A 23,577-nucleotide genomic window follows, 5' to 3' on the forward strand; every position below is an offset into this window, starting at 1 on the left:
CGCGCAGAAGATCACAGCCGCTTGAATCACTCTCTCATCACATCATCCGAGACACAGCTCTGCTTCTGAAAAGCAACTTCAGCAACAGACTTCAATGCCTCCTGTAGCCTGAAATAACTTCAGGGTAGCGACGACTGAGTGCAAGTGCTACAGTTACAAGGTTTTTCTGCTTTTGTTTTTTGGTGGGGTGAAAGGCAGATGCAATAAATAGATTGTATAAATGTCTAAAAGCAGACACGTAGTCCTGCGAGTCCTGTACAGAAAGATGGGCTTCAGAAATAGACATCATGGTTTTTAATGCACTCCTAACATATTTTGCGGTGAGAGGATGGATGGAAATACATTCACATGAACACATGTTGAGCTCAATGCACTTAATGCATCAATGATTCAATGGCTATAGAGAACAAACGTCATTAAAAAAGCCTTAGGGAAACTGTCACATAAACTGGCCTATTTCCAATCAATTCAAATCAGCAATAGTCCGCTTCTCTGATGGCAGCAACTGCTACAACAGGTCATCAACAAAGCCATGCTGAATCTGTGCTTATGATAAAAAACGGTCTTGTATAATGTACGGTGACCGTAAATATTGTCTTGCAGTTTAGTCTAATTTTGAGGTTAATTCCTCAACAAAAAAATTATTAATTTCACAGGAAAGTCATTTCAGAGGTGGTGGTTAGTTGGACAGTAAAAAAGGAGATCGTTTTCTATATCATGATGATTGAATCTTAAATCATTAAAAATGTCATGTGCATAAAAATACATCAAAGTCTTTACATTTTTGTGGGTGACAAAGCTTTGAAGCTTACTGCTTACTCTAAAATCATTTTTATTAACATATATAATGCTGAAATAAAATCAATGTTAGTTGAAAATCTTAAACTTTAAACAAAATCAGAAATGTGCGACAAACTCACAAAATAGGTTTAAATTTAAATACTAAAATTAATTAAACTGAAATTAAAAAATCTCAAATGTAAAATCAAAAATTACTGAATCTAAAAAAAAAAATCGTAAACCAAAAAAACGAAAATAGAAAAATAAATGCAAATGTAAAAAAAAAAACTATAATAATATATAATAGTAATTCTACTGAGTAGAATCTTATATTATAAAAAATTGTGCTGTCAAACAACTAATAGCAATTAAATCGCATCCAAATTAAACTTTTATACGTTTTTGTTTAATATTTGTGTGTACTGTGTATATTTATTATTATATATATGAATACCCACACATGCATTAAGCAAAATATGCTACCTTTATATATTAAATATATTTATATTATATAAATTATATGAATATACATATATACATGTAAATAGTTTCAAAATATATGCTGTGTGTGTGTGTATCTATATATCCACATATTAAATATACACAGTACACAAACATATTACGCAAACAAAACTTTTATTTTGGATTTGTTTGACAGCACTATTCAAAATTACTATAATACTTTATTATAATACCGGCCAAGTTTATGTTGGAGAGATTTTAAAACAATAGCGGCATCCCTCTCTGTCCTGGTGCATTAAGTAGGTCAGAGATGGCATGCTTTGCCCTGGGCATCCATTGTGTTTGTTTGTTTCCTGCTCTGCACACACTTGGTCCAACAGTTGTTTCAAGCGAGTAGACGATCAAACCCCCAACAAACCCCCAGCAAGCATCACAAATACGGCATGACATGTGCTGCTATGACAAATTCAGCTGAATTTTAAATCCTGCTTTATGGCAAAAAAAAGAGGATCCACAGGCTGGGAGTGAACATGCTCTGAGTGTCTTCTTGAAAAATGAACCAATGCTACAGACAAAAGCTGAAGGCTGAAGCTTAATAATGGATGAACTCAAGAGCATTCATCCAAAAAACGCATTTATCTTTTAGCTTTGACAGCCTAGCAGAATCTGTTTGTATGGGGTTGATCTTGAGTCACAAGATCTTATTACAACATGATGATAATGAATTCAAACATTGTCTCATAGGCTACATTCACGCAGCAGCAGAATACGCTTGTCTGTTTTAGAGTTACATTCACACACAGTTCAGTTAGTAACCAGAGAGACAAATGCATTTCATAAACTCGAAATCATAAATATCACAAAATAAATAAAAAAAATACTACAGACATGTTTTGAAAAAAAAAAAATAATAAAGAAAAGAAAAATAAAAGGAAAAAAATACTAAAACTTAAAATTAAAGCGAAAACAAAACACAAAAATAAAATCGAAATCAAAACATTAAAAACTATAATGATAGTGATTCCATAAAAAACACTGCAGTGAAGCAGTTTTGCCAATATATTCTTATACTGGAGCAAATTCATGCTGTGATGCAAAATAAATAAACAAATACATAAATAAAATTCAAAAAAGTAATCCAAACATTTGGAAAAACTATGGAAAATTTGGTCAGTTGTGCAGTAATGGCAGTATTATTATTAACATTTATCTTACATTGTAATGTGGTCATTTTATTAATATGTTAATAAATGAATAGTAATTTTATTAAAATTAACATTTATTCATATATGCTAATAGAGTATTTTTATTTTATTAAATATAAATATATTTTTGCATTTGTTTTATTTTGTCTGCAGAGCCAGAGTCAAAATCAAAAACAAACCAACATTAGATATATATATATAAATATATATAAAACACTAGACTTGTTATGCCTGGAAAACAATACCATAGAGTGGACTCCTGCAATCCACCATGAACACAAAGAGCACCTTTCTAAGAACTGCTTATTAAATTAGGTTTTTGTATTTTAAATGCCATCGACCCAAATATGACAATCAGCCCCAAACAATGTCTGTGCGAACGAAGCCTTGCGAGTATAGAAATAATTTCCCAGGCCAACAAACTAGATTCTTGCATTTTCGAAAGATGTTTAATACACGACATGTTGTGAAAACCAATGTGCAACAGCTATGGGCCTCAGCGAGCACAGCACTACATTGAGCTGCATCAACTAGAGTCTGCGTGTCTGTCCCGTTCATGATAGTGGGCCGGCAGAGAGGGCGTCAGAATGAGCCTGATAAACGACTCTGTTTACCCACATTTCAGCTCTCTAAATCAAAGCGACTTTGGCTGTGCTCCTTCTTCTGCTGCAGGAGCTGCTGCTGTTTGATTCAATCTGGAGTCTCCCCCAGCACAAGCTGAAAGACACAGGGCAATGTGCCCTAGGAGAAGACACGTCACATCACAGCCTTTGTCACTTTCACATTTCACATAGCAATGCTGTGGCACCGAGGGCAAGGTTCAGAGGAACCAGCCAATCGGGGCTCAGATGCGGTCATGTGACATGGCAGTGTTTACAGTCGTAACGTGCAGCGAGGAGAGAGACATCAGCAGACAAAAGCACTGGACTCTCACATATCAGTTGATGTCACACACAGATACAGGGGCATTCCCACTTTTGAGAAGCCTGTGGAAAAATCAGAGTAGATCAGAGGTAATCCAACACTCATTCAATACAATAACCACTGTATAACCCCGGGACACATAAAGACTGTAACTGAGTAACAGAAATCAAATTTTACCTCTACAAGCGCTGCATCTGATGTTACTTGGCATTTGGTGGAGTCAGTTAAGCGCTCGGCTCAATGGCAGTAGAGTAACAGAGCGGGATTGTGATCTCAGTAAGTCTAGTTCTCAGTCACACATACTGGAAGCAGCAGCTTTAGCGTAACGCTCGAGTATCTGTGCTGCCGACAGCATCTCATCACTTCACGTGTCACTCCAATAACAGACTACTCTTGTGAGCTGTGGGCAAATATTGCTGCTCCACTCTGCAAAGCTTGTAGAGATTTGTCACGTGATGAGAAGGCAAACTTTAAAGCGATTTGCCCCTAAATTTTACACATTTTCCTAGGAATGTAATAAGATCAAAATCTATTTTCAATTATTCTATCTAATGCACTTTGAGAGTACAAAAGTAGGAGCTTCGACCCATGTTCTTAACTAAGAAAACTTAAGTCAGTGAAATGACTTGTACCTGAACTTTAAAGGGGACTCAACCCCCTTTTCATTTGTCAAATACTGTCTCAGTCTAAAAGCCTGGTATACTTTAAACGAAATCGAAGAATAAACTGATAGGACAAATTGTAAATTTTGTACAAATTTAGGCCAAAACTAAGTTTGTTTTAGGAGTGGGCGGTATGTCAAAATCCATATCGAGTTTAAAACATATCTCGATATATTTTAAATATCAAGATATGTTTTAAACTCGATATGGATTTTGACATATCGTATATAATCGATGTATTGTTTATATTTAATTCAGATTCCGCCACTTTGCTTGTTTGTCTTCTCTGTGCTGTGCTCGCCCCCCGCCTCCTTGATTTTGTTCCCCCTTCCCTCGCATGTTGTCTCATAAACATAGCGGCATCCGCAACCAGCCCGGAGGCTGCAGAACTAGTATAGAAAAAAAGACAACTGGCTCCAATACTTCTTTCCAATGCCAAACGAACATACAATAATAAATCTTTGTTTAATATAATAAATGAACACTAATAAAATAAAGTAACAAACTGACTAAAGTTTAGTCATGCTAAAGTTTTACAGAATGTTAGACATTCACACTTCCCATAAAGGACTGATTATGACTCTTTTTGTATTGCAAACATGATACTTGACTCTGAACTGCGGCTTAACATTATACTTTTGTCTATAATATTCTGACCATTGGTGCCCATCTCACACCTAGATTGCCTACGCTTCTTCATTTAATCGTTGTTGTGTTTAGGGGATATGTGCGAGCATTGAGAGTCATGTTTACATTAATCTACACCCCGCCTCCATCAGCGCAGGGGTGTCGAAATGTTCGGAAACGGTATACCGTCACTCAGCCTTTTCGAACTTCATTTTGTCCCCATTTCGTAGAACGAAAAGTATATAAAATATACTTAAATTACATTCACATTGGTGTTTTACGAAGTCAAACAAATTAGAATAAAATAATAACAACAACAATGACAGCAGTAGCCATATATTTGCAATGTAAAGTAAATGAAAATTATTTAAAATAATAATATATAAAAATATTTCATACATATATTATTTTTGCCTGTAAATTACCTTAGGGAAATTACAATACTTCTTTCCATCTATTCATCTATTGCAAAAAAGCAACATGAACTATAAATATAAACGATTAGCAGGCACAAGTGAGTTTCTGTTTAGGCTAGAACATGTGTTTGCAGTGTTGAGCAATGCAGTGCTGAAATTTGCATGCTCACGTTTCCTTGTAAGTTGTAGACATTATGAAATATTAATTATGCATATTTATTGTGTTATAACAGAGATTTGTGAGATTGCATGAACAAAGATCATCAACCAACCCCAGGGTAAGGCTAAAAGCAGCCAAATGTATTAACAGGGTGGCCACCACTAACAAAAGCGTGGCCACTTGCTATATAAATACATTTGCCAAAATGTTAAAATCAAATAATGTGGTGCGAATAAAACAAAAATGCAAAAAGTATTTCATTCATCCAAAAAAAAAAAAACAATTAGGGTAATGATTCACATGTACATATTTTTTTACTTGAGCCAATGAAAAATAAATAATTTATTGTTTTTTCAGTAAAAAAAAAATATAGATGTGAATCATTACCCTAAAAAATTTTAATTGGATGAATGAAACACTTTTTCAGTGCGATACAGCAAGTGACTTAAATCAAATTAAGTCGATGTAATTTCAAGGTAAAATAAAAATAATCACCCTAATACAGAGCTGACGTTTACTTCTGGCTTTTCAAATGTGTATGCAAGTTTTAATTTCTCACAGTTTAGTCCGTTTCGTTTCTCATCCAACATGTAAGAAAGTTGATCTGACCAGCTCTTCTCGGTCTACTTGTGTTCAGGGTGCGGACAGGTACAGCTTTAGTGAGTGCAGAAAAGGGACTCTTATTTGTGCGCCAGTACAACAACGGCTGATCGCTTCCTGCTATCTGTGCCTCAGACATGAAGCTCTGCATTTCCAGTGCTGAACGACTGCCCGTGTCCTGCGCACAGATTTCGAAATACTTCCACACAAATGACATAACGAACCATTACAATGTATTCTGTGCACACGAGCGCACTTCCGAAAAAATCGACCGAAAAAAATACCAAAAACCGGCGATTGTCGTTCGCGTATTTTAATCAAAAACCGTCCGGTTTCGATTTATGGCCGGTCAACCGGTGCATCCCTAGTAATAGTTTATATTTGTTTGTGCAGCGGCATTTTTGGCCCGAGTTTATCCCTGGGATTTCATAGAGAATGTAACTAGTAATGTAACTTATTACTTTTGGAATAAAGTAATCAGAACAGTAACGGGATTACTTTTAAAAGGAGCAATCAGTAATCAGCAATTTGATTACATTTTCAGAGTAACTTTACAGTTTTTGGCAGTAACATTACCCATTTAAACTGCTTGCTGTCAGCAATTCATACTGCACTTTTCAGCTTTTATTTTGACGGAAACGGCAGTAAAGCTTTTATTTTTAAAGAAAAACTCCAGATTCAGTGAAAACAGACTTACAAAAACATGGCTCACTACAAATCTAGTGAAACGCTGTAATCATCTGCCCCGAAAATAAAGCATAACTGGTAGCTGTTGTGTTCCCAAATGTGCGCTAAACTAACACCACATGCAATAAACAAGTTCAACGTTCTGAGGCACGAAAAACACCGGATCACAAGCTGATCACATGAACAATGAGTGCACTTCACTTTAAAACACAAAAACAGACTTGATGAAGGGATTAAGCCATTTGCCAAAGAATAAAGCCCTACAACATATATTTTAAAAACTGCCCTTTTTGCCTGGAAGACCTATTATTTCATATCACATGTGACCACGACAATATTGAAACAGTTTTGCTATCGTGATATCAATAATACTGTTAGCTACTTCTTATTAAATACAGAAATATATAATACAATACAGTTCAAATGTTTTGGGGTGAGTAATATGTTTTTTTGGTAAATGTTAATAACGGTTTTCTATTGTATATTTTATATATTTATATATTTTATATATTCTATTGTATATTATATTTTAAAATGTAACTTATTCCTGTGATGCAAAGCTGAATTTTCAGCATGATTACTCTGGTCTTCAGTGTCACATGATCCTTCAGAAATCAGTCCAAGATTATTATTTGCTGCTCAAGAAACATTTATTATTATTTTAATCAATGTTGAAATCAGTTGTTCTGCTTAATATTTTTTAGAAAGTGTGAAATGTTTTTCAGGAATCTTTGACAAGTTAAAAAAAAAACTTTAGTACAAGTATAAAAGACCAGAAAATAACTGATATACAGTATATCCACTGAATAAAAAGACTTAAAACGGAACTAGGGCATTCTGTCAAAAATTATTGTATATAACATTTTACAGTCATGCAAGTGAAACATTTTTCCATAACAGACTAGTCAACTAGGTTATCTTAAAGTTCTGCACAATCAGTTTGAATTGGGGTCAAAGTCAAAAATATGTATACATTTCAATTTACAGCACAAAATGAATCAAAGAACACGTAGCCAAGATCCCTTGTTACATTTCCAGAGAATGCATGACCTGATGAAACGAATCACTTGAATGCAATGCAAGTTTCTTTGCCATTAATTTAAATCTGTGTCCAAATATAGGCTAAATATCTATACATTTAATTAAACCATCACAATTTTAACAAAAAAACAAAGGCATGTGGATTATGAATAATACCAGGAACATTGCTCACAGCAGGTGATCTTAAGTCTGGAAGTAACTGCCTTGAAATTCACTTTTGAAGGTGGTGAATGGGTTATAAAATCATTGCTCATATGACTGTGGCAGTGCTGCATTAAAGGGGATGAATTTAGAAATGCACCTTGAGTGTGACAGTGAAAATTACTGTGTTGACAATCTAACAGCAATTTCTAGCACAGCATGCTGTCAGCACACTAAAATCCTCCCAGACAGCTATCAGAGAAGAGGCACACACACACAAAATATATATACACTTTTTGTGTGTGTGTGTGTGTGTGTGTGTGTGTATATATTAACATATGTGTGTGTCTATGTATGTATGTAGGGCTGGGCGATATCTAACGATATGATCATGCGCATCTAGTCAGCAAATCTGGTTCGGTGATTACAGCTAAATCGCCATCACCTGCTTTTGAATGGAGCAGCATTTAATAGACAGAGCCGTAAATCGCTGACAAGCTACGCAATATCGCGTTCATTATCGAAGGCGATTCATCTGGGATAATGAATGTGATATTGCGTAGCTTGTCAGCGATTTACGGCTCTGTCTATTAAATGCCACTCCAATTATAAACAGGTGATGGCGATTTTAGTGGTAATCACGGAAACAGCTTTACTGATTAGATGCGCATGATCATATCGTTAGATATATCACCCAGCCCTATATGTATATGTATGCATGTATGTATGTATGTATGTATGTATAATACATATACACACTAGGGGTGTGCACGGATAGTCGAACATTCGTTCTGTTCTAATTATTCGATAAATATTCGAATTCCAAAAAAAAAAAAAAAAAAGTTCACAAAACCTAATTTGGTCACTTTCTGTGATCATTCACCACGGCATATTTGAAGATGCATGCAAGCAAAAAAATAATGAATGAATAAGGGGTCGTTCACATATCGCGCCTAAAAAAATGCATGGAAAAGGCCACGTTCTGCTTTACATTTTTTGTTCACTTTTTTTCTCTCTTTGTACGCTTATTTTGTGTAAGCTTGTTTAAAATGATAATGATGAAAACAAATGTTGCTGAAAAATAACGTCTGTCTCATTAAATTTGATTTAAATAAACGAATATTCGTTTTTTGTGAGCTCAAATATTCAAATGTAATATTTGTGGAAAACACCCATCCCTAATACACACACATAAGCCCCTTTCACACTGCCATTCCGGCAAATACAGGGGTAAAGTGTTCCTGTAATTGTTCCCTGGTCGCTAGAGTTGGCACTTTCACACTGCCAGTGATGACCCGGTATATGTGCGCGCTTTCACACACAACCCTTGAAGATCCCGTAACGACACGTGACATCAGCGCGTGACGTGTAATGTGCGAGTCGAAAACGTTAGGCACGTTATACTTTAACTGAAGCAAGCAAACGATCTCGGCGTCAGCCCGGAAAGTGAGGAACTAACTGATCTCTGTTTCATTACAGTTTGGACATATGTTTTCGTCGTGAACGTTGATCTTCCTTCAAAACAGCCGGTAAAAGAGTCGCGCGATAATGCGCGTCATCACTTCCATACGGAATTAGATCTGGCTTTTGTTCACACAGCGCTCGTTCCGGATCGATTACCGCAATGTTACTAGGTGCCCGACCCGGGTTCAATTCGGTAATCAATTCCGGGACGTGGTTGCTTTCACACAGAAGGCGACCAGGCAATGTTACGGGAATATTGCGGGTATATACATGCATATACATACACATACATACAGTACAGACCAAAAGTTTGGACACACCTTCTCATTCAAAGAGTTTTCTTTATTTTCATGACTATGAAAATTGTAGATTCACACTGAAGGCATCAAAACTATGAATGAACACATGTGGTATTATATACATAACAAAAAAGTGTGAAACAACTGAAAATGTCATATTGTAGGTTCTTCAAAGTAGCCACCTTTTGCTTTGATTACTGCTTTGCACACTCTTGGCTTTCTCTTGATGAGCTTCAAGAGGTAGTCACCTGAAATGGTCTTCCAACAGTCTTGAAGGAGTTCCCCGAGAGATGCTTAGCACTTGTTGGCCCTTTTGCCTTCTGTCTGCGGTCTATCTAATAGGCCTGTCACGATAGTCGATAAATCAATTAAATCGCACAAAAAAATGAGCTCGATAATATTTTCGGCTGCCATAATTTTTTTCACATTTTATTTAAAAAATGTAACATGTCATGATGTGGGGTTAGTCTGGAGCGCAGGCTGTGGACAGCTCATGGCAGAAAACATCCTCTCCGATGGCACAGATGTCCCGGGAATAAAGAGATAACGTCTGGCTAGAGCGGCCAGCTTTAAGAAGTACCTTTTTGCGTCACAAGTAATACAGCATTGTACTTGCTCTATTGCTTTATTTTAATACCGCGTAGCATATTTTGCAAGTAACTTCGTTGCCCTTTCTGTCGAAATGGGCCTACATTTCACTCACTTTATTTGGCTTGCTCAGCTAAATATGTCCGTAGGCGTGTGGTTGCGTGTGTCTACGCGCCCAGTGAGTTAACGCGCGCAAAGCGCTTGTGCAGTTGCATTCATGAGGCGTCTGTCGTTGCTAAACATCCATGGGCTGCGATATCCGTTACAACAAGGACATTTCAGTAACGGATTTCCACCACCGAAAATCCCTTGCTGTAACTCTGCTACAAAATTTATTAACGAAGAAAAGTAAAAAAAAAACTGCAGTGTTTTGGTGCATTCTGAACAGCTGAGATGTTTTTAACTAGATGTGGCATGGACGCACCTGGAAAAAATGAGCAGGTTGCGACCACGTCTCAATATAAACAATATTATAATTTATTGCGATAATTTCTTGGACAATTTATCATCCAGCAAAATTTGCTAATATATATATATATATAGCATGGTTGTATTTTTTAAGGACTTTTTAGGCTTTGAACGTTTTTTACTTAACATTCAAAGCCTAAAAAGTCCTTAAAAAATGCAACCATGCTTCATTTTCTGTGTGGCACAGTTCATGATCTCAGGTTGCATTTCACAAATCAGCATAAATGAAAAAAAGTCACATCTCAAAACTTGATCATGCAGCAGAAAACATTTTAGGGCAACAATTGCTGCATTTTTATGTCACAGAAATATACATTCTGTTAACAAGTCAAAAAAAATAATAATAAAAAATACTGAAACCCAAGCATGCCGCACTCATCTGATTGTGTTGCAGTGACGGGTACATAATGCAGGCTTACTCTAATATAGCATCTCCCTACGGGACACATGGCCCGTTTTCCGATACCCCACTGTAGCCCTTCCTAGAAAAAGCTCCATGTGCCAGTCTGATCACTCGCGCTCAGATTAACAGGCATCAGGACTCGTGCTGTCTCCAGTCTTCCTGGAAGCTTGTATGTACGAGCCTGGAAGTGCTAATTACGATGTGATGTGCATACAAGTGATTTAAGTGAGATATTGTTTTTCTTTTTACACTGACTGAAACACAGAAAACCTTTTAGTTCTTATGCAACAAAATGAGGGACAAAATCTAACCATTAAGGGTTTATGCATTTTATCATTATCATGCAATCAAAGAGAATTATGGGAAATGTAACTGTAAAAAAGTAGCTTAAAAAAAGTCAACTGTCAATGCATAAACTACTGTTCAAAAGAAGAATTTAGAAGAAAGAATTTAGTATTTATGTTTAGCAAGGATGCATTACATTAATCAAGAATGACATTTTACATGCATACATTTTTACAATGATTTGCAGCAGACACCCACTAAAATGTCATTCTGTATAACAATAGTTCAAGTAGCAAAAATCTTGTCAATCATATTTAGAACAAAAATCACATTAAAAGATCACTGTAAAAGCATCAAGAACTAATTAACTGTCATTTTAAATCTTCACCAATCTTCGCCAACCAGTAGGTTTTTCAATATGTGTCACCAACAGGTTTTTAGGTATTTGAAATATAATCAAATTTAATAAGAGCACTTTTTTACTTGTAAACATTTTAATAAGTACAGGTCAGAATATGTATGTTGTTTCATTTTTTACAAAAATATACCCGTTACGCTGAAGGTATTTACTCCATATTTCAAACTGTCATTTTAATTTGATGCAGACACGAAAATGGGAAATCTGGTCTTTGAACCTAGTACAAGAGATTTAAAATAAATGCTGTTCTTTTTTTTTTACTTCCTTTAAGAATCCTGAAAAAAAAAAGTTTCCACAGTTTCCTCAGTTTTTGATCAAGTGAAGCCATGATGAGAATAAGCATAGATAACTTAATCCCTTAACTGTCACTCACGTTTTTGAAGATAGACTTGAATGTGCATGATACAAACCTACATTTTTATAATTCATGACTGAAAACATTTTGTTATATGATTTTGATGTGCGATTTACATGGTAATGCAATATCTGATTTTAAAATGGGTTTTAAATGGATGAATTTTGAGATTTTATGTTTTCAAGTGATATATAACTTCTGATGATTTCTAAAATGTGGTAGAGAAAAAGGCAAAATCGAATGCGATTTTCATGCACATTTCATCAGTAAAGACGCTCCTGTAATTAGAAGTATACCCCCAGCACGTGCGTCAGATCAGGGTTACCAGGTTTTCACAACAAATCCTGCCCAGTTGCTTCTCAAAACTAGTCCAAAACTAGCCAAATCGCGCTTCCAGAAGGTTCCCGGATAAAAAAAAATAGCTTTCCGGGGTTAAAATATATGTTTTTAGCAGGGTTGCCTTGGTAAAATTCGCATTTTAGGGGCTAAATTTCACGTTATTTGTCTTGGGGCCGCTTTGACCAGCCGACATGAAAAACAACCACAGACTTGGCAACACCAGTTGACATTTACTACACCGAGCTGTAATTCACTGACAATCTACACAAAATCGATGTTAAAATCGGTGGCGATTCTTTGTCGATTTTGAAAACAATTTTGTGTTAGTTGTCGGTAGACTATGGCTCTGTGTAGTAACTGCCGCTAAACCTGAACCAGTGTTGCCAAGTCTGCGATTGTTCTTCACGTCCGCGGTTTGAAGCAACCCCAATACCAATAATGTGATATTTAGCCCCTAAAATGCTAATTTTACCAGGGCAAGCCTTCCAAAAAATTTATATTTTAACCCCGGGAAGCAATTTTTATCGGAGAACCTCCCGGAACGCGATTGGGCTAGTTTTGGACCAGTTTTAAGAAGCAACTGGGCAGGATTTGTTGTCAAAAAAAACTGGCAACCCTAATCTGAACGCACGTGCTGGAGATCTTAACTGATGAGATGCACTTGAAAATCGCATTCGATTTTTTGCACAGTCCTACAACGAGGAAGTTTTTTTTTTTAAACAAAGGTCAAAACTCCTTTTGTAATGTAGATTTCTGAGGGTGCACTCTTGTCATGAATTAATCTATTACTCTTCCTACATAATTTTTAACAAAAAAATATTGGTAAAATATATATTTGGGAGTCTTAGACCTTTCCAACGATATATAGCTTGTCAAGATTAGATTAGATTTGATTGTAATAAAGTATAGTCAACGTAGGTGTCCCGTAAACGTTAAAAGGTTAACAGACATAGACTATAATCTTCAAGTCCCAATTTTGAATAAAACCCAAGTTTCCCACCGATAAGTACAACATTTGGTGGCACTCATGTGCTCCTATCAGTCCGATCACTCTGATATGACTCAAAGACAAGATCTCTGTATATTTCCATTACCTCACAATAACATTTAGACATTTCCGCAGTTTCTCTGCAATTAAGCAGCCTTGGAACACTTGAAAATGGTAATGAAGCCCTTCTTGATAGCTCAGCCTCTCATGGAGAAAAACTAAAGGCTTGTATCTTTTTAAAGAGATTTAGACTAGCTTCAATCCACAGTATCATTGTGTCTCCTTTAATTCCAGCGTTAGCAATCACTCATGCGTTCTGCTGCCAGTAAACCATCAGGCGCTGCTAGCGAGTGTTCACACCACAAATTGAGCTGAGATCAATACTGTTTGAGTCAACCTGAAAATGTGTGTGAGCGCATCATCACAAGGGATATTGGTTTATAAAACAGCTTTATTGAGCCACGCTTAGTGACGATGAGGTACTAAGTTGAACTATAATAACCAGACAGATAGATAGAAATCTCTCTAGATCCAAAAATAATTGAGCTGCTATACAGACTAAAAGCAGTGCACTCTCAAATGGGTTTCATCTACTAGGTGGATAAAAGGGAAGCTGACATGCAGAATATAAAAGATAGAGGCTAGCCTGTCCTTGAGTGTGACATTAAGAGGCAGAGATCCTAAAAAAAAACTCTTTAGATCTGAAGTGATGGCCTTGAATCAGAGTGGCATCAATATTAATATTTCATGGCATGAGCTGTGCTTCACAAAGTCAGGAGTAGTGCACGTCTACAGAATACTCTCAAAACTTCATTCACAAAAGCACTACTGAGATTTTAACCAAGAAACATTTGCAATTAAAAAGTAATGCAAAATAATACAGTTTCATAGGATGAAATGTTTTACATTTGGAGGCTCAACAATAAGGACGGTGTGCTGACCTGGGGCCACTGTGAGAAGGTTTTTTTTTTTTGGACAATTGGTCACTTGCCTTTTGGGGCCAGTTATGTGCAACTCAAAACCTTATATTTGTTGGTCTTATATAGTGTTGTCAAAAGACACGGTACTTCAGTACCATGTCGGTACAAAAAAATGAAATTGTGATTTTCTTTAAGTACCGTTGGTACCGAGGACCCGGTCAACCTGGTTCTTGACACATACAGTGCTATGATTTCCACGAAGCAGAAAACGAGGACGGAATCTCAAAATCCAGTCATGAAAATGAAACTTACATTTTAATATGGACAGTCAATGAATTTTTCAAAATTAGCATAAATGAATAAAATCAAATATCCATATGGACCAATATCTGTAAATGTTAAGTCGCAAAAGTTGGTTGAAATATGAATCCTGCATGTTCTGCGCGTCTCTGTGTGAATGAATTAATGGCAGAGACGTGCGGGTTTGTTTACTACATAGACTGAAGCGTGCCATCTCAATGAGGACATATACATAAACAACAATCACCAGAACTGTTCTGAGTCACTTCACAAGCATTTTACCATTTCATTTGAGTAAAACCAGTGTCAATTTAAAGATATTCACGGCCACCCATCAAAATAAGTTCATTTTTACATTAAAGCATTGTGCTAGAAATATTACTATTATTTAGTAGAATGTATGTGATACTGCTACTACTGTTGAAAAAATGTATAAAAATTTTTAAAGAAATAAATCACACAATGTAGAAAAACTTTAAACACAATTGTAAATAAATATAAAGAATGGCATTGGTTTTATTTTTAGTGATAAAAAGTGTTTGTTTTTTTAATTCGCATATTTTTTTGTTTTGCTTTGGTACCGAAATTGGTACAGAGAACAGTGGATTTTCATTGGTATCGGTACTGAATACTGCAATTTTGGTACAGTAACAACACTAGTCTTATATATTTATATGTTTTGCACTCAAATGGACTGCATTTATATAGCGCTTTCAACAGACCACATGGCCATCCAAAGCGCTTTACAATTTGCCTCACATTCACCCATTCACACACACATTCACACACCGACGGCGGTGTCTGCCATACAAGGTGCCATCCAGCTCGTCGGGAGCAGCTGGGGTTAGGTGTCTTGCTCAAGGACAACTCGACACTTGGTCAGGTGGAGCCGGGGATCGAACCACCAACCTTCCGGTTTGTAGACAACCTACATGAACCACTGAGCCACTGCCGCCACTGCAGCACTCAAAATGTTAAACTTTTTTTTTTTGAGGACATTAAAAGGAATTTTAAAAAGCTGAAAATTTTTACAACACAAATACAAAACGCAAGTAAAAGCATACATTTAAAAAGAATATTAGTAGAGTACACAAATTAATATTTGTGTAATACAGTAAAATAGCTTTATAATAATATCTATATAATACAGTAAAAGTGAAAATTATTATTTTGACAGTTTTAGTCTTGTATAATTAAACAGTGACAAATAGATCAGTAAAACATTTGAAGATTGGGGGTAGGCTATTTTTTTTAAATACTTTTAAAAGTATCGAAAGTTCACCAAGGCTGCGTTTATTTGATTAAAATATAGTAAAAACAAGTTAAAAACAAATTACAACTTAAAATACCATTTCAATAGTAATATGTAAAAATGTTTTTTTATTTCTATTATAAGAAAAACATTTTATAAACGTCTGCTTGCTCTGAGGCTTTTACTATTATATATTATTAAATTATTATATTAACTGGCTTCTCCTACTTTTCTTAGTGATATTTACTGCCAGTTTATCAGGAAGTGATGATCTTGTTCTCTTTGACACGTTGGATGGAAACGGTGCTTTATTCGCAAATGTTTTGTGCAATATTTCAGTTTTACGCATAAGTTAAATTAAAATCTCTGAATGAAAACATAGCTACTTTTGATCAATTTAATGCATCCTTGCTGCATAAAAGTATTAATCCATTTAAAAAAATACCATTTGATCGTTAGGGTATACTAATGATCAAATGGTTACATCTTGTAAATAAGTCTTTATTATTTGAATACCAGCATTAGCTATTAAATCTGTTAGTCAATCACTACCAAAATAGCCATAAAAGGATTACATAAATAGCTTCTAAGTTATAGAAAAAACAAGGGACATGAGTAATAATATGTCAGCTCAGAAATATTTCTGAGTCACTTTCTTTTACGGAGAGGCTCAATTTCTAGAACTGGGGGCGTTAAGAGTCCTCTTTTTGATAAACTGTCACATTGTAACTGTCTGTCCATTGCACTGATCAACTGGGATCTGAGTGGACAGCCCCCGTGGTCCATAAACAGAGCAAGCTGCTGACGGTGCAGACTGGGGCAGTTCATTTAAAACAAAAGGCCTGTTGTCTCTGTACTGGCCCTACATTTGACTGCACGGAGGAGTTGCCCACTAGCCTGCTGTGGACAAGCCCTAGTCCACATGAAACAACTGCACTGCTCCTCATTTGAAAGCAGCAGTGTTGCATTCAACTGCCCCCATCTGAGGCGAACCATAGATCACAAACCATGACATCATGCTGCTTCACAATCAACATCAATGTTTACACCACATACATTTTTTTTTTTAAGTTTTAATGATAAAAGACTGTAAACATGCTATCATTAAAAACCTATCAACTGATAAGTTCTGTTAACATAGTGCAAAATTTTATTAGCCCTTGTGGGACACTTTACAGTAAAATGGTAAAAACTGGAAATTGCCATTACTTGAATGCACTGTGCGATGCTACCCATCTAAAGGTTTTCAATTAAATAATTATGTTTCTCCTTAGTTTTTCGGACCAGTTTTACATTAGGATTTTAGGTTACATCTTATATGGTTAAATTAATGTTTACTGCCTTATTTTAGTTACCATGATGGCGTTTGGTGCATGATTGCGTTTGCATGACTCCGTGCACCTTCTATACATTAGTATTTACCTCAACTTGTAAATAAGCTACTTGTGATGAACTTTGTAGCGTCTATGTATTTTAGTGGTTTTAGGTTTGTATATCAATGTCGAACTGAAATATACAAATTTTAACAGCAAATTTCAATCAGTAAAACGTAGAATGTTGCTACCGTATGGTATTATTATTATTATTATTTTTACAGTAAAGTCCTGGAAACCGTTTTGTACTGTCAGTTTCCATTATGTAGAGGTCTTCGGTCTGTATGAGAAAAACAGCTCTAAAATGATGCGAAATTAAAAAGACGCCAAGTCAACAGAAATGATCAGGGATGATCATTTCGGCTTATGGAAATGTGCGAGTCTGCACTACGGCCGTTCAAAGATCATCTACCGAACAAATCTCACTCTGTCTGTCCTGTTAGAGAGATTGATCATCAACATCGATCCTCTGTCTCCCTATTTTGGTTGATTTATGAGGTTGTGAACAGGAGAGTCCCTTCCAACGAGAGACATGCTGTTTGCAGTTCCTTTAGTCTGTGTGCTGAACAGTTGGAGCTGCGGCTACAAACCTCTCCACTGAACTCATCCAGCCCCTCCTCCACCATTCGGAGCCTGTGTGTGTGTGTGTGTGTGGGTGTGTGTGTGTGGAGGAAGACCTGGCATCCAAAAGAGCTGAACAGTGGCAGCTTGGGAGAATGACTTCAGAGCAGGTTTATATCAGCGCATATACATACGGCAGAGTCATTTCAGGCTGTTTGGAGCCTGCAGGGGGACAAGACTCGCCTTTAGCACTTCCTAACATGGCTAAATGTAATAATGACATGACGTGATTATCACAGCACTAAGGGAAAAGCCATTTCTGAAATACCTTTCAGCTCAGATCAGCATAAGCCCTGCAGAGGATGCATAGCATCTTCAGAGAGAGACCCCAGACAACACAAAAGAAACTAATCTGGAGATGAAGAACCACAGCTGAGCATACAGGAAATATAAACAGCTCCATGCTTATGGATTTCTTACGCACAACTGGAAGTGTGTGGTTTGTGTACATAAAATAAAGGCACAAAGTCAGTTGGGACTGCAGCAGAGGCTCTCAACGGGTGGCTCGCAGATCTGTTCTGATAAGGTCTTGGGCAGGAGGAAAAAACAATGCTAAATGCTAATAATAAAATAGAATAAATAACATTATTAAGTCTGAAATGAAAAAAAAAAAAATAGTAGTCGACATTTGGAGTGGATCAAATCCTTTCTAAATCTAAAACAATACACTCTCGTGTCTCAGGACGACTTTGATGAACTTTTCTGATCCACTTCAAATGTTGACTACTGTACTTCACAAACATTTTGTTGTAGACATCAAAATCTTTTTTTATACAAATTCATTTCACTTAGTAGAAGCCAAATTAGACATATTTGGTTCAATCAAGGAGAAACATAAATAAAGCTGTCATTTGAAATGCTGCAAGTGAATTTTGGCATTAAAACATTAGAAGTGTACTGCATGAAAAATGCATATTCAATTTAACATTTGCTAAATATTACATATACAAATATTAAGCTATTTTTCCTTTTTCAAATAAATTTTTCAATTCAATTCAAAATCAGTTTTTTGTTTTCAGACAATTAAAATATATGGTATCAATATATCGGTTTACGGTAAATTGCATGCTCATTCAGTTTATTTCACAACTAAATATCTAACATCAGCCAATAAAAATAAAAAAAAACTACCATTCACAATTTTTGTGATGATTTTGAAAATAGTTGTGCTACTTAATATTTTTATGAAAACAGTGATAACTTTTTTTTCCAGGTTTCTTTGAAGAAAAAAAAAAAGATGTACCACCAATAAAGATGTCATTAAGCTAACATATCTGCAACTGCATCATTACAAAATCAGATCAACTCCAATCCTTTCAAACCATTTTTAAAGACTCCAGGGCCATTCTTACAGGTCTACGAACACAGCACATGTATGTTCACATCGATCTGCCATGGTAGCCTGGCAAGTGTGTTTCCATGGAAACAAGCCCATAGCCTACTCCATAGACGTGTGTCTGGGAAGCACTCGGTTTGAACAAAATTAAAAATGGAAATGATATGACCCATGTCATGGGCGGTGAAACAGAAGCACATCTCCATAGGTTAATCCAGGGGGAAAATCTTTATTTTAGCTACCCATGATGCCTCGCTCTGATCGCTGGAAATAGATTGAAGATATAGAGCATTGACCAAGAAACCCTAGTGTGATCTTTGCATTCAAGGATTAGTCAATAGTTCTTTCTTTACATCACATTTCAACCTGCAGAAGATCCCTGTTCCACCCTGCTGGTCTGCTGCCTTCAGATGGTTGATCCCAACAATTTATCATCAATCCAATGCTAAAATCCTCACGCATCACCTTTGCTATGTCATAAAACGATTACGTCATTGCTCCGAAACATCCACTGCAAAATAAAAAATACTGGTAAATCAAGTCAACACATTACCTCTTCAGATTCAACAGAAAGAATGTATTTGTCATCTATGCCAATGGATTAAAAATAAAGGTTCTAAACAGAGGTTTTTTAAAGGCATCATAGATGCCAATAATAAATTGTTTTCCTTAAGAGTATGTTGTTATGTGAAAATTACTAAATACAGTTTCTACAGAAATCAGTTTGCTCCACTCATGTATATCCAAAAAAAAAAAGTTTTTTTTACAAAATCCCAGGTCAACTGCTTCTATATATATCATATTATCTATAAGGTATAAGTTACCAAACATCAGTTTTAAATATGTATGCAAACTGTTCATGTTCTCCTTCCAATCTGCTATCCTTATTGCCAGAGTGACTTCGACTGGTCAACTCCAGCACTTGACTATTGATCCAAAGCTAAAAATAACTGCAATACCATTTCATCAAGTCATCACAACGTCAGCCTCCAACAACGATCAAAAGCATTACTTCATCACCTGTGCAAATAGAAAGACAGGTCATGCTGCATGCAAGCGGACAAATACCATTTCTACATAAATCTGTTCACTCATGTCTATCCCAAAAATCCTGACCAACTGCTTCTGTATTTTGTATTCATTGAAAACATGTTACCAGTTATCAGTTTTAAACACATGCTCTGATCCACATCATGAATCAAGCATGATGGGCATCTTCTCTGCCAGTGTGACTTCATCTGGTCAGCTGCAAAGAAATGTTTTGCTGCATGCAAATACAGATTCTACAATCAATCACATCACACACTATATGTCTATTGAAAACAGGTCACTTTTACATGATCTAGAATCTAGAAGTCAGTTAGAACAGCAAACATCAGTTTTGTAACTTGTCTATTTGTGATGCACATCATGTACCAGGCATGTTCGCTTTACTATTGATCCAAAGCTAAAAACAGCTGCAACGTCATGCAACACTATTTCATCAAGTCAACGCTTCATCAATATCCAATGCACAATAATCAAAAGCATAACCCCATCATGCATACAAATGCATGTTATGTTGCATGCAAATACGACCTCAAAATGTCTATTGAAACCACTTCACTTTTATATGACCCTCTAGTACTTTTTGCATCCCTTTAGAAGTCAGTTAGACCACCAAATTTCAGCATTGTAACTTGTGTAATGCACATCATCAACCAAGCTTATTCACTTTACTGTTAATCCAAAGATAAAAATAGCTGCAACCATCATCCAACACTATTTCATCAAGTCCTCACCAATTGCACAATAATCAAAAGCATGACCTCATCATGCATGCAATTGCAAAGACATGTTATGTTGCATGCAGATACAGATTCGAGCAATCAGATCTCACTATATGTGTATTTGAAAATACTACAATACTAATGGTCAACCTCTGCTAGACCTTTCACCTCAATCTATAAGTCAGTCCGACCACTAAACCTCTGTGATGCATCATGAATCAAGCATGTCCAGTCTGTATCAGAGCATCTTACCAGAGTGATCAGCTGGTCCTCCGCCGTTGGCGAAGAGGGCAGAGTACAGGTGAGGGTATGTCTTCTCCAGGGCCACACAGAGCTCCAGGAAATGGTCGCTCTGCTTGTTCATGAGCATCTTCAGGAGCTGCTCCACTTTCTCGGCGCTGGAGGAGCAGTTCTGGTCCAGCTCGAAGGCTTCCTGCTCGCTGAGGCTTCCCGATTTACTCAGCAGCTCTATCAGTCGGTCTGCATCCGTGATGGACTCCAGTAAGTTCTGGTGGTACTGGTGTAGTAACTCTTTGTGCTTAGGCTCCATTGCAGGTCCTACAGTTCCCAAGCTAACTAGCTAGCTCTGCGCTACCGCCGTAGACCTGATCCCCCCACACACAAACCCGATGAATGCAGCAGCAACTTCTTTCTCTCCGCTCACTTGTAGGATTTGAGCCAAGTCGCCATGAGATGCGATGGCTTAATGAAGCTGGGTTTCATTACAAACTGCAGAAAGGCACAGAAGCCATGTTTGTTGCCTGAGGCTGTTGACTGCACTAAACAGCGAGACATTTCTCCGGATCACTTACGCAAGGCAACTTCGCTCATTTTCCCCTGCGCTTCCGAGGAGAGCACGTTCGTCTGCGTTTACAGTTTCTTCTTGGCCATTTATGTGGCGCTGTGCGGACTCAAGTGTGAGCAAAAGTAGCGCAACTCTTCTGGCGTTACCTACTCAAACTGCACGCTCCGCCATGTCTCGGTATCTCAGCAGCTGCTGCCTGCTGTCAATCAACTTACCGTACAATGGCCATATACGGTAAAGTAGGCGGGGCACTTGCCAGAGACACACCTGGTTTTCTCCAATGGGCGTGCACTACTGTTTAAAAATTCGGGAAGAAAGGCTACACGGTTATGAGGATGATGCATCATGACATAACAAGTGCAAGGGGACTTTACCCTGGAACATGTGCTGTGCACCGCACACTGTTGATTTTCAGCAAATGTGACTGTGCTAGTTTGTGATTTTATTATAGTGTAACAATATGGTCTAGACACTTAAATACATAAATAAATTTAAAATTGGAACATGGTGGCTGCTGGTCTATTAAAATGTTATCATCAAGTGGTCTCAAAGCAGGATGAATAGATCACTGTTAAAGTAACGTAAAATGTAGTCCTTGTTAGAGAGAGAGAGAGAGAGAGAGAGAGAGAGGGGGTAAACTGTTGTATGATATAATAATTAGTAAATAATATGATTTTTCTTATATACACATATTATCTGTAATTTCTGGACAGTCTTTATTCAAATGACATAGTTAAACAAGTTTTAGCAAATAAAAATGGATACCTTTTCTGCAGTGTCATTGTTACACAGAGGTCACATATAATTAATTCCTAATAATAACAATAACTATAATTGCAAGCAGTTCCACAGAAATGGCACACAAATTAGAAGTATTGTTCTGCTTTGCTCTGTATGTATGTTCTGTTTTTTAAAAACGTATATAAATTAATACTTAGTATGTTTGTCTTATTTTCCAGTATATAGCTAAATCTTACATTGAGATGCATTCAAGCAAATTGGCATAACATATTAAGACTTGTTAAAACTTAATTAAAAGGAAAAACAAGATTATCTTTGCTTCTCAAGTTAATCTATCCCAGGATTTTTGGAATAGACACGATTGAACAGATTTATGTAGAAGTGAATGCATCTTCTCAAGTTAATGCATCCTCATTTAACATTTTTTTTTACAGAAAACAAGAAAAAAATGTGAAGAAAAAAATTTGTTCAGGTGTAGAAAAATAAAAATTTTCTGATATTCATATCACAAGAATGAACTCCAAATGATATTGATTTATTCTGGATTTCATGTGAAAAATGATTTCAGTGATTTATCACTTTATATTCAATATCATCCATATGAGTGCATTGCATTTCTGATTTATGGCTTTGTGAACCATCCATCTTTGAAGCTCAAAGTTCACATTATTGTGCTGAAAGCCAGTAAGAATAGGAGCTGAAAGCCATCTCCATTAGATGATTTATATCATATGTACAGCTCAGACCACTTTATATGAAGAACTAAAAGTTTACGTGGAGTATAAGAGGCCAGGCGGGGGTTTACATGGTAAGGAAAAGCAGATTAGTATGTACCCAGTCAATTATCAGTTACCTCAAACATACAAAGAAAGATAAAGACGGGATTAAACCAGAGTGACTCATTTTATTGGACGACCAAAGTAGATATCCAGCAGTGCCAAGGATGTCTGTCAGACACATGCAAACACAGTGAATTAATGAACTATCAGTTCTCACAGCAACTGATTGTGTGTATGTTATGCAAGGCCTTACAGAGCGAGCAGAAACATTTGGAGAAATCTGCGATCTTTTCAGTGCAGATGACAGATGGAAAGATCCACATGTCAGTAAAGCAGGGGTGATTACTCCCATCTGACAAACCTTGTGAC

At 36.5% G+C, this 23,577-nt stretch overlaps 1 protein-coding gene across 5 annotated transcripts in view; it reads right to left on the bottom strand.

Moving 5' to 3' along the window:
* LOC127970005 (disks large homolog 5) overlaps positions 1–21,884 on the bottom strand; it is a 63,045-nt gene extending 41,161 nt beyond the window's left edge. For all 5 annotated transcript variants that reach the window (XM_052572189.1, XM_052572186.1, XM_052572187.1 and 2 more), the window contains exon 1: positions 21,136–21,884. In XM_052572189.1, the coding sequence (XP_052428149.1) occupies positions 21,136–21,433 (298 nt within the window). In that variant the 5' untranslated portion in view covers positions 21,434–21,884. The remainder of the gene's footprint in view (positions 1–21,135) is intronic.
* Between the last annotated feature and the right edge of the window lie 1,693 nt (positions 21,885–23,577).

Source organism: Carassius gibelio, chromosome B13 (genome assembly GCF_023724105.1).
Source record: "Carassius gibelio isolate Cgi1373 ecotype wild population from Czech Republic chromosome B13, carGib1.2-hapl.c, whole genome shotgun sequence".
Taxonomy (NCBI): Eukaryota; Metazoa; Chordata; class Actinopteri; order Cypriniformes; family Cyprinidae; genus Carassius; species Carassius gibelio.